The sequence below is a fragment of the Rhipicephalus microplus genome, chromosome X, assembly GCF_043290135.1.
Source record: "Rhipicephalus microplus isolate Deutch F79 chromosome X, USDA_Rmic, whole genome shotgun sequence".
NCBI classification, from domain to species: Eukaryota; Metazoa; Arthropoda; class Arachnida; order Ixodida; family Ixodidae; genus Rhipicephalus; species Rhipicephalus microplus.
Genome location: NC_134710.1, coordinates 263,461,498 through 263,475,998, shown reverse-complemented (window position 1 = coordinate 263,475,998; position 14,501 = coordinate 263,461,498). Strand labels below are relative to the sequence as shown.

The 14,501-nt window shown below is 44.9% G+C and overlaps 1 protein-coding gene across 1 annotated transcript in view; it reads right to left on the bottom strand.

Annotated features, from left to right (window-relative positions):
- Window positions 1-14,501, bottom strand: part of LOC119162237 (lysosomal alpha-mannosidase) — a 497,787-nt gene that overhangs the window by 25,613 nt on the left and 457,673 nt on the right. The window contains exons 10-14 of the mRNA XM_075879032.1: window positions 9,300-9,503; window positions 8,242-8,302; window positions 2,129-2,168; window positions 1,254-1,323; window positions 373-507 (exon numbers count right to left, since the gene is read on the bottom strand). Coding sequence (XP_075735147.1) covers window positions 373-507; window positions 1,254-1,323; window positions 2,129-2,168; window positions 8,242-8,302; window positions 9,300-9,503 — 510 coding nt within the window. The remainder of the gene's footprint in view (window positions 1-372; window positions 508-1,253; window positions 1,324-2,128; window positions 2,169-8,241; window positions 8,303-9,299; window positions 9,504-14,501) is intronic.

Sequence of the window (14,501 nt, the reverse complement as noted above, 5' to 3'; positions counted from 1 at the left end):
CATACGCCCCAGCTCTATGTTCTCGCGGTTAGTCTTATGTGCTGTGCAATGATGTTTAGGCTATATCGCACTTTAGCATTATCAGTACATCTATAAGTGGTGTTCTGGTGGAGCAACTGCTGTGGTATAGAGTTTTTACAAGGGTAGAGTCACTTGCAAGACGTTGCAGCACTCCCATTCTACTTCCTCTAATACACAGCACACATTAATTTCCATCTTGCACGGTGCAACTGAACCTCAACTGACGTCGCATAATACACCCGCATCATATATATTACATACGTTAGCCTCTGACTATGTCGCTTGGAGCCATATTTACAATGTCTTTTAAACAGTTGGCACTTTCTTCACACACAAAGGTGCGCGACTCACCTCGTCAGCTGTTTCGGTGATTTCACAACTGCTGATGTTGAGAAGCGGGCAGAAAGTCAAGCAGATGTCCGGCTGGAAGGCATTACCGGCCGCGTCCGTTAGCAGCATTCGTTGGTACGCCTTGTTGAATACGTCCTGCATATGACAAAAGTGGACACTGCTTTCGAGTGGGGCATAATCTCCCGACCGATGGAAAATTCTGCCTGCTGGGTTGGCAATACTAAGTGCTCTGTGGATAATATAATTTCAAGTAAAATATAAAATATTAGTGATAACGACAAAGAAAAAAATTAAGTACTGCACATGCCGAGGTGCCTTTTGCACCACGCATGTTTATTTATGTAAGAATAATTATGCATTTTTGCTTTTCGTAATGAAGCAAAACACGAACCTGAGTCTATTAAGAGAAACAGATATTTTTATTTAGTCAAATGAGAAATAAGAAAAAAAAATAAAGATAACAGTGGGATCAATGAAGTACTCGAGTTCTGTTTCTTTAATGGTAGCTGCAAGAACCATATAACTAGAACAGCTGCTTTGATTACAGTGAGCTTTAATGCTGTCCCTAAGCTGACAAGATGAAGAAAGACAGAATAGTCAATCCAATAAAGATAAAATGATGCACTCTAAATAGCTGTTATTTGCGTTGGCGCAAGTTATAATGCTATACGACTAGTTTCGTTGCACATAGGTGCATGAAAAAATCAGCATTGACTATTGCATGATCTAGCAGCGTAATTCGGTACATGTATTACGCTATGGAAACTTTAATGTATTCTGTCGTTACACAAGACTCGCAGGAAAAAAAAGAGTGGAGCAAAAGTGCTCTTAGCAAATAAATTAGTAGCTTAAAAAATTATCGAAAGACACTTTTCACGTACCTCACATTGCTTGATCCCTATCTCAGTCATGTACACGTAGTCCTCAGCTACATGCTGCTTCTGAGTGCCCCTGCATTGAACACCGGAGCAGTGTAAACGAGGATTACTCCTCTGAGAGATACAGAACAAGACTTTTCGCTTGAGAGCAAGCAGTAACTGTTTCACGGCTCCATTTCCTCTATGAATTGGCTTTGTAGGTAATATATTGAATAATAATTTGTGCTCTCTCTTCGTGCGGCCTATATGCAGCCAAGTTCATGAATGCGATAGCAAATCTGCCAGCTATCCTTTGAACTTTTTTTCTTTTTTTGTTTTTATTTCATTGTCACCGCATTTAATCTCTCCTGTGTGTGTCTGAGTTGTATTACTTTCCTATGTTCAGCGCTAGCTCAATTATATCATGCTTCGTCGATTGTGTCGTTATGTATTTTTCTCGCCTTTTTTTGTCAACAAAACTTGCTCATTCTGAAGCGCTGCATTGACTTCAATGTTTGTAAATCTCTGTTTTTCTTCTATATTTCTCCGGACATATTTTTTCTGTTTTAAGCTACTGTTGTTTTCTTGCCCTGGAAAATGTCCAATCAAGTGTATCTGTCACCCACTCCTGCCTACGACTTCGCACAGAAGTCGGCAGTATTCACTAAATAAATAAATAAATGAAAGTAGCTGAAATTAATCATTCGACAATATATGTGACAATAGCGTGGCGAAATGCGAGCATCCAATCTGCATTTTTTTTTGTCAATAAAGAAAGAAAGACAGAGAATACGCAACCAAAAATAAAAATAAATGAACACCTATCCCAAAGTTTTGCCACACATATCCAACAACTTTAAAGAAAGGTGCAAGTCTAGCTGCAGGCATGCTACACTTACGATATTGCGTCGTGGTGCTGCAACACCGCCACGGCTTTTGCTGCAAAAGTGAAAACAACGACATCAGGCTTGCTTGCATTAATAAAGCTACGGCACTTCAGTAAACAGCATTATTTTTCCTTGCTTCATGGTGTATTAAGCTCTGCAACAAGTATTTAAATGGTCACTGGAAACAGTCTGAATACAGACAAACATGGACAGAAGCCGACAGTAATCACAGTATTTATGAGCAATATAGATATGTTACACTTCTGTTAATTACCTTTGTTGATGAGAGTTGGCACTTGTCCTGTTAGATTCTTTTTTTTTTCTGTGTACTGTCCAGCGTACCTATAGTATGTATACGTTTTTCTAGAACTGTTTCATTTTATTGTGCCTCATGATGTGATCGCGAAATTCACACATTAAACACAAGAAAAAATTACATTTTTTCAAAGGCTCTCAAGATTGCATCAAAAATATAAATAGAATGCGTGATGCGCCACACCTATAGGGGCACCACCGAAAACTGCGTAGTGGCGGCCGTCGGAGCCACAGGCGGGCTCGCGTAGCAGACACCTCCTTTCATTGCAAGTACCGCGCAAGTGCACGAGTGTGATTTGCCACTTATCTTATCTCTCTCCCTCTCTGCGGTGATAGTGTGCCCAAGGGAGCTGCACTTAATAATGGCGGACATGCGTCCGATGTCACAGCTGTATGGGATGACATCGTCGCGTACCATAGGCGCCTAGTGTTTGCTACAGACAAGCGTCAACAAGCTTCCCTGCAATGTGGAGCTGATCTTAACTACACCCCTTCCTTTATAACGTACCGATAACTAATGTCTGCTCGCGTTGACACATGAACCAACGTGTTTTTCTTCGCATTCACAAGCCACGTGTTTATACAGTAGATTAGAGGTAGTGCTGTCGCACAGGCGCATCTATTCCAAAGATGTGGCCACGAGGAAGAGCCAGTGTTGGTAAAATTTTGAAACCAGCATAGCAAACTTGAGAAAATGTATGAGAGCAGCTTGCACTGGTAGCGCACGACTTGTCATAGTAGCTTGGCTACGTTTTTGCAAGGTTTTGCAAGGTATTGCTAAGTGTTGCAAAACGACGAGCTTTGCCCCAGCATGCTAGCGAGCGCTTGAGATTGTTGGAAGAGGACAAGAAGCCATCTTTTATGTTATGGGCTCATGTGGATGCTACTAAACGTCTGCATAAGTTCTTAAGTCTGTGTCGGCTGTTTAGTTAACCCCATATTTTATATCATCTGCGTATATTGCATGTTTGATTTTGGGTATCTTACCGGGTGTTCTAGGGAGATACAGTAATGTGATATTGAATAATGGTGGCGATATTATGGCCTCTTGCAGTGTTCCGGAGTCTCCCATTGTGGAGGAAGTTGCGCACGTAGTTGTGTGCACGTTGACCGCTTCCTATTTCAGCCAGGTTAGCTAGGATAGCCGAGTGCCGGACATTATCGAAGGCTCTTTCAAAGTATTGCCAGAATGGCATGCTCCTGTTGCGTCGCTCCACTGGGTCAATTATTTATGTCGTGATTTAAGTGAAATAGAATATCCTGTGCCGATAATTGTGCTCTAAAGCCAAACATGGTATTTAGAAAAAGGTCGTTAGCTCCCATGTATTCAGTGAGCCGAACGTACTGCATTGCCTTCTTCATTACTTTGCCGGCACAAGAGGTTTAAGGAAATAGGATGAAGGTTGTCAATATGGATCGACTTTCATTGTTTGGGAATCAAGGCAATTTCAGCCTATTTCACTTCCTGAGGAAGTATGCCATCGACCCAATACCTATTTATCAGATTAGTATATATAATGAGCATGTCGTCACTTAAATAGGCCATTAAGGTGGTAGTGATTTCATCAAGACCTGGAGCTGTTCCACGACGCATCATGTCAATTGCCGCTCTAGTATCTGCAGCCGTGAAATCTTGGTCCGTTTCCGGGTCGACGATTTCGTTATGATCGGGGACATGGTGAGCACTCACAGAGGTATTGATGTATTTGTCCTCCAGATCCCGATAGAGCTGAGCAGTGTCTGCACATTAGCAAGGATAGCCCGCTGAAGGTTTCGATGGGTGGCTCCGCGTGATTGTTCTGGGTCTATAGACAAATTCCACCAGACTTACGTCACCAAAATGCGGTGGCCCTGTCTTGGTCGGCAAAAGACGCTCTGCGTACCGCAGTTTCTGCTGGGTTTTCAATGATGCATGTGGTGTTTTGAGTCAAGCAAGGAGAAAAAAACAAGAAAGAGTATGCCGACGAACTGCGTCGTGGTTGGATGTGAGTCGCGTCCCACAATTTAGTTTTGTTCATTGGCGCACATCGCAGCCCTCAGTGCTTATGGCTTTCACAACGCTTATGGCGTCGTTTTCTTGGCGCGCATCGCAGCCCTCAGCGCTTATGGCAGGAGTTACGTGTGGGCATCGCTATACTTTATCCATTTGGTGACGTCGGTCTACCAGTGTTTAAAAACATGGAATGGGTCTATAGGATACAGTAGTATGTGCCAGGCTGATTTAGTATGTAGTGTGCCCGTAAGTGCATCATACTTCGCGAACTAATTATATTTTGCAAAGTTGGAGGCATATATATTCATCTGCTTGTGCTGTAACTTCCGCGATGCAAAGTTTGAGCTTGCGGTTAAACTTCTGGCGCTTCCATTGTGTGGTCAGCTGCTGCCTTGAATGCCGGAGGTGTAGCAGGTGCTGATTTATTGCTGCTATTTCCTGGTCAGTTTTTATTTCTTTGGTCACTTCCTTACTCAGCTGCATGAGTATTCACGACCATTCCTCATAAGAATCAGGTGGCTGGTGAAATGAAAACTTTTATGTTTTGCAGAAAGCTTGCCAATCCATAAATTAGACTGATTTATCATGTGTTTTATGACGGCCATGTGTTATGGTGGTATGGATGAGATAATGGTCGCTTCCCAGTGCTTCCTGGGAGTTTAGCCATTTTGGTTATGGAGCATTGAGAGCTATGGTAAGGTCTGGTCATGTATCTCATGTTACGCTGTCGCCAATCTGCAGGGGATAGTCCACGTCCATGAGTAGTGTGAGCCCTTCTATGGTCATTAATTCATATAACCTGCGCCCTTTTACATCTTCAACTACGTATCCCCAATGCATGTTTGGCATTGAAGTCACCCAGCACTAATAGGGGGTGAGTGTTGTTATGACATTCGCCTTGCGGATGATTTCAGCAAACGTATGGTGTTGGTGCACTAAGCGACTGTATGTAACATATATTGAATAATGGTACCTATTGCGCGGAATAAAACTGGATGAATACATAATTAAGCTAGCATCCCTGAGGGCAGGGTCGTGCTGTAGAGCGGCATAATGGTTACTGACTAGCGTAACTGCTGATATGCCGCAGGCACTAGCGCGAGCTCTATACATAGAAAGTTTGGCTGTGTGTTGACTGACATCTTGTAAAGCTATTACTTCTGGCACTAATTGTAAGGCTTTGATATAGTTATGCAGTGATGCTGCCTTGTGGCACAAACTGTGACAATTCTACTGTATTACTGTAAGCTGCAGACCTCGGCTAGCCATCACGTGGCAGGGTGGAGGTTATAGTTGCTGTAAAATCACTGAATTTCTCTTCCAATACCTTGTCTACCATTTCGGCTACTGAAGCCTGTTTCTGCGAGGTCTAGCTGCTGCATTAAATAGAACCAATGTCCATTTGTGTCGTCTTATAAGGTGCCAAGGACCTCTCACAGTTTATGGTAGTTGCAGCATACGTCTGATGACACTGATTTTTTTTGTAATTGCTTATCGAAGACAGACGATTTTTTTTCTCTGCTACACAACAAACTGCAGCAGTTGGGCTAACATTCGATTTTGTTTTTCAACAGTACTTATATAGTGTTCGATTAATGGAGATTCTGTATTTCAAGAGCTATTTTGTGTGCATTGGCAGGCGACTTTTGTTGGCCAGCTCACCTGAGGACTCGTTGACTTGAGGGCCGAAGAAGGCGCTACCGACATCTGATCGCGCTTGTCGTGCTTCTGGGCTGATTTCAATCCCCTAGACTGGGACTGTGATTTGGATCAGGACGCCGCCCGCTTCTTAGATCGGGACCAGTATGATCTGGTGCTGGTGTCATTGCCGGCCACGTTGATGCTCTCTGGCTGTTCCTTGTGGTCACCATATGGTGTTTAGCTGCGGTTACCTGCTTGGCCAGCCTGCTGGTCTGAAGGCTTTGCGGAGGATGGTTGGGAATATCTGCGCAAGCAGTCACGAGAGCCAGTAGCATGCGGCCCGCTACAGAGCACACAGCTTGGATAACACTTGCGGGGTTACAACGTGTCCAGTCCAGTTTTGCCGCAGTGCCCACACCATTCGGTCTCCGGAATAGGCGAAGAAAAACACGTCATTCGGTGTCCAGGCTGGCCGCACAAGGCACAAACTGCGTTGTTGTTTTTTTCTGTACTGTCGCACTAAGGTGGCTTCTTTCAGGAAGAAAACGAGCCTTGGAATGTTGCTGTGTTCAAATGTTAGCGTCACTACATTGATAGAGCCAAGTCTCCGGGCCCCGATGATTGGGTTGTTAGGTGAGCTCGTGTTCTCCAGAATGTAATCTGTGGTGAATGTGTTGGCCAGCCGAATTACGCCCTTGCCCATGTTGTGAATTGCCTTGAGGTAAGCTTGCACGTTGATGGTTTTGTTGGTCAACCGCAGCTATTCCAAGCCAAGGAGGATGCCCAGCACGTACTCATTTTTGGTGCCGACAAGGACAGGATCCCGTTCTCACAGTGGGCATAGGCTGTATTGATGTGCCAGGTTCATGCTTACTTCTGCATTGACGCTACGTTGAGAGATGGCTGCCCGTATAGAGTTTCCAAATAGGCAGAGGCAGAACTAATGTACGCAGGAACGCCCTTCCATGAATCACCTCGGATTTATATTAACCTACATGGGTTCTTCAATGAGCCCCTAAATTCAAGTACTACACTGGTGCTACTGCATTTCATCCCCGTCGCAACGCGTTCACCATGGCAGGGAATCGGACTCGCGACCTCAAACTTAGCAAGTGCAGCAGTGCATGAGATACATTCGTTAGGTTCATGTTAACGCAAGTTTGAGTATATGACAATACTTTTAAGAATAAAACAAGTCCTCTATATTCCAGCACAACTACACTCCGTTACATCAAATATATATACATCAACTGTACTTACAAACTATAATTCACATTAACTATATATTCAATTCAACACCTATAGGGTCGACCGCCGTCAACTAGCATGCTGAATTTCAAAGTGAAAATCTTTTTACTAAAAAATTTGGGAAGAGAATTCCGGCAAAAAACATGAGGCAGGTTCAAATTCCAACATCAGAAATTACATTGTATGAGAATAGGACTGTATTGGTTAAGTACGCTGGCACTTTGGCGTGAAAGAGGGATCACACTTTAGCCTAATATTATTATCAAGAAGAGTGTGTTCTCATTTTGAAATATGACAGCAGTTATATAAGAATGTGCAATATGAAGAGTATACTTATTACATTGATATTACTCTTTGTTTCCTGCCTCTGTAGAACAAATGTACATGATCGAAGGCACAGCTTAGTGTGCGAAAGAGCCACTACATGACCATATGCAGAATTTTTTCACAGTACTGCGAGCTCTTTTGTTATGCAGTTAATATATTATACATCAGAAAAGGAGGAAGAGAAATGACTGGAAACAAGATCAGGCATGTGTGCGTTCAGTTCGCTAACATAAGAATGAAAATGGGGAAAAGGATGATAAAAAAGAAGGAAGGAGAAGGAAGAAAAGCGTCGTTCAATCCAGACGTGCACACTGAGATTAAGTACCATTGGTTTGTAGACTCGCGAATTTGGAGCTGAAATTGCACTGTCCGTCAATGATGTTCGCTACTGGCTGCTCACTTTCACTAATAACATACGTGCGCGACATCTTGATCGGCTAGAACTTGCAGTAACAAATAATTCTAGTGTAAGAACTTTTTCGTAGATATGGGATCGGACGTTGAAAAGTTACCAAAGCTAAACATATAGCACTTTGATGCCAAATAATGTCACGGTAGTGGTGGCTGAATGCGCTACATAAATAGATTATCTGTCTCTCACCAAGAGTGTCGACGTCTGCGCTGTCATCCAACTGGCCGATGACCTTGAGTTGCTTGCATGCCTGTTAATAAAAGTGGTTTGAGAGAATACTTGCGTATTTAGCAGAGCAGAGCACCATGATCAGTAGTACAGGACAAAAATTAAGCAAATACAATACTGAAACGAGAAAGCATGCTCAAACAAACAAACAAATATGCACAGAGAGACAGTTATAGAGTGACTCTTACAGAGCGACTCAGACAAAGAGTGAGTCTTAAATTTTTTTTCAATGTAAATCTCCTCTTATATGAAAGAGTGATTCCTAATAGAAGCGTGCGCAAAAACTTTGCAAGCTCAATTGTGAAAGCTGCTTTCCTCGGCCGCCTCTACGTCCGATTATCCAACCCCGTTATCCTTACTTGGCCAATGAGCTCTTCATATTTATATTCTCCTTATAATTGAGTTCTTAAACTTTACAAACCCTTATAAAATGCCAGGGGCGCAACAAAAAGCCAGAAAAATTGCAGTTTGATAGCCATTTGCACTTATCTACCTGGCATTATTCTTGAGTATTCGTTCAAACATACATAATGAAAAACACAGAAAACCACGAAAAATGACATAACTAAACTACGTGTGCGGATTTAAAAAATCTTTGGTATTACACATACAGAACTTAACAGTAGTGGCACACACTAAAGGAACGTTTTCTGTTGATGAGCCATCTCCGCCCATTAAGTTAGATGGTATCTTTTCCGGTTACTCGCGCATGCACGAGAGATTCTATAAACTGTCTTCTCCGCAAGAATTCTCTTAATGTGGAGAAGCCGACTCTAACGTGTTACCAAGCAGGTACGTTGCACACCTACGCGAAAACATAGCAGCCTTCAAAATGCCCTCCATGTGCGTCGTATAGCGTTGCTATAACTAGAGCTCCCTGTAGTTCAGAAGGGCATGACACAGAATTTTTTTCCCGTGGAAACACACGTCGTAAAGTGGACACGCGCACGCATCCACGCACACACCCACACGTGCAGGCGTGCAAAGAAGGCATGTTCCACGTGTCCGTGTGCGCATACCTGGAGAACACCATTGGCGTGGCGCGCGTAGTACTTGAAATTAGGCCTGCTGGTGTAGTAGCCGGTCCAGTAAGCGTGATCCTGATCGGCGTACGGGAAGAAATCATCCGAGAAATCGGGCCACCGCACGCCACTGTCGTGCAGAGCCTTCAGGTAGCAGGCGGGAGTCGAGTAGAAGGCGTGCACGCGGCTGCCGTTGGCTTGCTGCGGAGAGAAATGTAGACCTCAATAATAAAGGATGCCATTGAACCGTGCTTTTATTACAAGTATGAGAAAACGTCCCGACACAGACCATATGATGAAGCAATTATACTGATTAAAATCACAGATTTCAATTCGGTTAAAACGTTCTGAAACGATGGCGAAGTGGTCTACCAGTAGACCACGACAAAGTCCTAGCCTGAATCAAGTATCATTAAAGGAAGCCAAGGAAGCAAGATAGTTCAGATAAGCAGAAGAACGCGGAAAAGGGCTCAGTGTACTAGAAATAAAGCTTATATGTAATAACAGAAGGTTGTGCTAGTTGATGACTATTCCCAACCATTACATTGCATCACACAACTCAAATCGAAACAGACCCGAGTACTGAGTTTAGTGATGCCACGTTGCGATCAGAGATGACAGGCGAAGACGAGGTATACAAAATGGTAACGTAATGTGCGTATACAGCACAGGCACTCGACAGTGAAAAGCGGACTTCACGAGCAATTCGGAGTACGACGGACGAGTGCACGGCACATAATTTTCATTTGTAAACAAGGAAACGTTTTAAAATCGGATAGAAACCGGTTGCGACTGCTTTGTTCACTCTAGCGTTTTATTGCGATACCCATTATATGAAAACTCTCGGCTGGTTCTTGCCAGCGGTGTTGCCGTTTGTCACTGCCGTCATGTCCCGTATATATATATATATATATATATATATATATATATATATATATATATATATATATATATATATATATATATATATATATATATATATATATATATATATATATATATATATATATATATATATATATATATATATAAGCAACAAAGAAAAATAATTCACAAGAATACTTTTCGACGTGCAAAATCGAATGCTTGACATTTGAACTTACCTTAACACGAACCAAGAAGGGGGCGTTAGCCACTGAGCCACAAAGGCACAAGGCCTTCAACGTTAGAACAGCAAGCTATTTCCATACGCCACTTACCTCTGGCGGTTCAGACCTCGGAATAAATATTAGCGTGTTTCCAGCATTACCAGCGAGCTGACGCACAAAGCACCCTCGGCCCCCCGCTGATCGCGATACGGCGAGGCGTGCCCGTGCGCTCATTTCCCGTGCGGCAAAGGCCGCGCCGGAGGGGGAGGAAGGGGGGGGGGGTAGCCGCTCATGCGCGCGTGCACTAATATCGCAGTGGCAGAGAATGGTACGCTTGGGCTCTCACCAGAACGATTGCATCATAGTGACTGAGGGCACAAAGGTTGCTTTTCTAGCTGCACCGTCCCGTTTGCAAAAATAGCGCGCTTTTCAGACACAGCGAAGTAACTTGATTGCCACTTGTTAGTTCGCGGTCAATTGTACCTATGAGTACGTTTCGGGCGTTGTTTTTATTTTAGCTGCGCATTAAGTGTCGAGCTGTAAACGTTGTTAGTTCACTCTCGTCCTCTTTGTGCGTCATTTGTGCGTGAACAGCGCATTGCACCTTTCAGTCTACTGGCCATTTTTCGCGTGACATTTCAATTGTTTGTTATCGAATTTATTGCTTCACCCTTGCGACGAAACTGACTTCTTCAGTACCCGCATGCAGCTTGGGATGCCAATACCACTCCATTCAAGTATTCGAATGCGCCCAATCATTTTAAAAGTGTTTCTTTGGTGTTTCTTTAAAACAAGAGTACATATCTGAACATATAGATCATATACAAAAAATAAGGTCATACCGGGCCAAAACAAACCTGTACGCGAATTTTTTTTTTTGAAAGCTATTAATGAGTGGAACACTCTGCTGTCTGAGCAAGTGTTCAGTGGTAATGAAGATGTTTTTTTTTTCATGTTTGTAACCCCCTGCTGTACTGCCTCCGGGCAAAGCGGGGTTATGTATGAATAAAGAATTAAAAAAAACATTTCTTCGCGTGTTGCTGGCCTTTTTGGCATCCATCCATCCATCCATCCATCCATCCATCCATCCATCCATCCATCCATCCATCCATCCATCCATCCATCCATCCATCCGTCCGTCCGTCCGTCCGTCCGTCCGTCCGTCCGTCCGTCCGTCCGTCCGTCCGTCCGTCCGTCCGTCCGTCCGTCCGTCCGTCCGTCCGTCCGTCCGTCCGTCCGTCCGTCCGTCCGTCCGTCCGTCCGTCCGTCCGTCCGTCCGTCCATCCATCCATCCATCCATCCATCCATCCATCCATCCATCCATCCATCCATCCATCCATCCATCCATCCATCCATCCATCCATCCATCCATCCATCCATCCATCCATCCATCCATCCATCTATCTATCTATCTATCTATCTATCTATCTATCTATCTATCTATCTATCTATCTATCTATCTATCTATCTATCTATCTATCTATCTATCTATCTATCTATCTATCTATCTATCTATCTGGAACGGGTTGTTGAACAAGCGGGTGTTGACTCGGTGAACGAGAGCTTTATTTAGCGCAAGGGCTAACTGAACTGAAGCCTGCGATCACGGCAAGTCTTCCTTTTCAATACTCGAGCTCCATGCCCACTGCCCTCGTTACAATCACCCCCGGGCGATGAGGGAGCCATCCAGGCGACCTAAGGACAGGTGTACACAGAAGGGCCATGGTATGGCTTGAGCCGAGAGATGTGTACGATTTCTTGTCCCCGACGGCGCTTGTCCGGAGATGCATCCAGCGGCTCGACAAGGTAGTTGACAGGGGATGTTTGACGTACAACTCGATAAGGGTCATAGTACCTGGACGAAAGCATGTGGGAGAGTCCTGGAGGAGTAGAAGGAATCCATAACCACACCTGTGAGTTCACAGCAAAGCTCATAGGCGTGGTTGACGCATCGTGGCGATGTTTTTGACCCGTCTGGTCATGTGACGTGAACGCACGAGCAAGCTTCCGACATTCTTCAGCGTGTGCTGCTGCTCGAGAAACGGTAGTCATCTCTGAAAGATCCGGTCGATAAGGAAGAATGGTATCCATTGTTGATGATGGCTCGCGTCCATAAAGAAAAAAAAGGCGAAAATCCAGTGGTGCTTTGCGTTGCAGTGTTGCAAGCATATGTCATAAAACGGCAGTATGCCATCCCAATTTGACTGGTCGGATGAAGCGTACTTGGCCAGCATATCCCCAAGTGTACGATTGAAACGCTCTGTCATCCCATTAGTTTGCGGGTGATAGGCTGTGGTAGTGCGGTGTATGATGCGACACTCGCTCAACAATGCTTTGATGACATCGGAGAGAAAAACGCGGCCGCGGTCGCTTAGTAACTCCCGAGGTGCTCCATGCCTTAAAACCAGGTTTTGCCGTATAAAACATGCAACGTCTTTTGCGGTAGCAGAAGGTAACGCAGCTGTTTCAGCGTACCGCGTTAGGTGGTCGATAGCGACAATGACCCAGCGGTTGCTACTCGAAGTATAGGGAAGCGGGCCGTAAAGGTCGATTCCGACACGATCGAAAGCTCGTGCTGGACATGGCGACGGCTGCAAGGGACCTTTGGCATGCTGAGTGGGCATTTTGCGTCGCTGGCACGTAAGACAAGACCTTACGTAACGGCGAACGATACCACGCCAGTAGTACCGCAGCTGCAAACGAGTGTATGTTTTTAACACACCAGCGTGGCCACATTGCGGATCATCGTGGAACGTGGCACAGATGTCAGAGCGCAGATGTCGGGGAATGGCGAGCAACCACTTACGGCCGATCGAGCTGTAGTTTCGGCGGTAAAGCAGGTTATCCCGAATAGCTAAGTGTCCTGCTTGACGGCGAAGCGTCCTGGAAACTAGAGCGGGCGTCCGGTTTGAGAGAAAGTCCAAAAGAGAAGAAATCCAAGCATCTTTGCGTTGCTCGGAAGGCATGTCCGAAATGCTGATGGCCAAGGCAGCACTGGTGGAGATAGGCATAGCCGACAGGCTCTGAAGCCAATGGCGAACGTGACAGGGCATCGGCGTCGGAATGCTTCCGGCCAGAACAGGAGATAACACGGATATCGAACTCCTGTAACCGCAATGCCCAACGAGCGAGCCGACCATTAGGATCTTTTAGTGAAGATAACCAGCAAAGCGCATGGTGGTCTGTTACAATTTCAAACGGACGTCCATATAAATAAGGCCAAAATTGTCCGATTGCCCAAATAATGGTGAGGCACTCCTTTTCAGTTACACTGTAATTCTTCTCGGCTTTACTGAGGGTGCGGCCGGCATAGGCAACGACGTACTCGTCAAAGCCATCCTTGCGTTGGGCCAGTATGGCCCCTAGCCCGACACCACTAGCGTCCGTATGAAGCTCCGTTGGAGCAGACGGATCGAAATGTCGGAGTATAGGAGGCATGGTGAGGAGCTGTCGGAGTTCCTGAAATGCATCATCACACGCCTGCAACCACACTGACAAATCAGAACTTCCAGCAAGAAGATTGGTCCAGGGGCGATAATGGAGGCGAAATTGCGGACGTAGCGCCGGAAGTAAGAACATAGGCCGATGAAGCTTCGAAGCTCTTTGATGGTGGTTGGCTTTGGGAACACCGCGACTGCATTAAGTTTCGTAGGGTCCGGGAGAATGCCGTCCTTAGAAACCACATGGCCGAGAATTACAAGATTGCGAGCGCTGAAGTGGCATTTTTTCAAGTTAAGTTGAAGTCTCGCCGTGGAAAGGCACGTAAGAACTTGCTCGAGGCGGCTGAGGTGGGTCGGAAAGTCGCTTGAAAAAACCACAATGTCGTCCAAATAACAGAGGCACGTTTTCCATTTCAGACCTCGCAAGATGGTATCCATCATCCTTTCGAAAGTGGCAGGCGCATTGCAGAGGCCAAAGGGCATAACGGTGAATTCATATAGTCCATCCGGTGTTACAAAGGCTGTCTTTGGGTGGTAACCCTCTGCCATGGGCACCTGCCAGTAGCTGGAGCATAAATCTAACGAAGAAAAGAACTCTGCTCCTTTTAGGCAGTCCAAAGCATCATCGATGCGCGGCAGAGGGTATACGTTTTTGCGCGTTATCTTGTTGA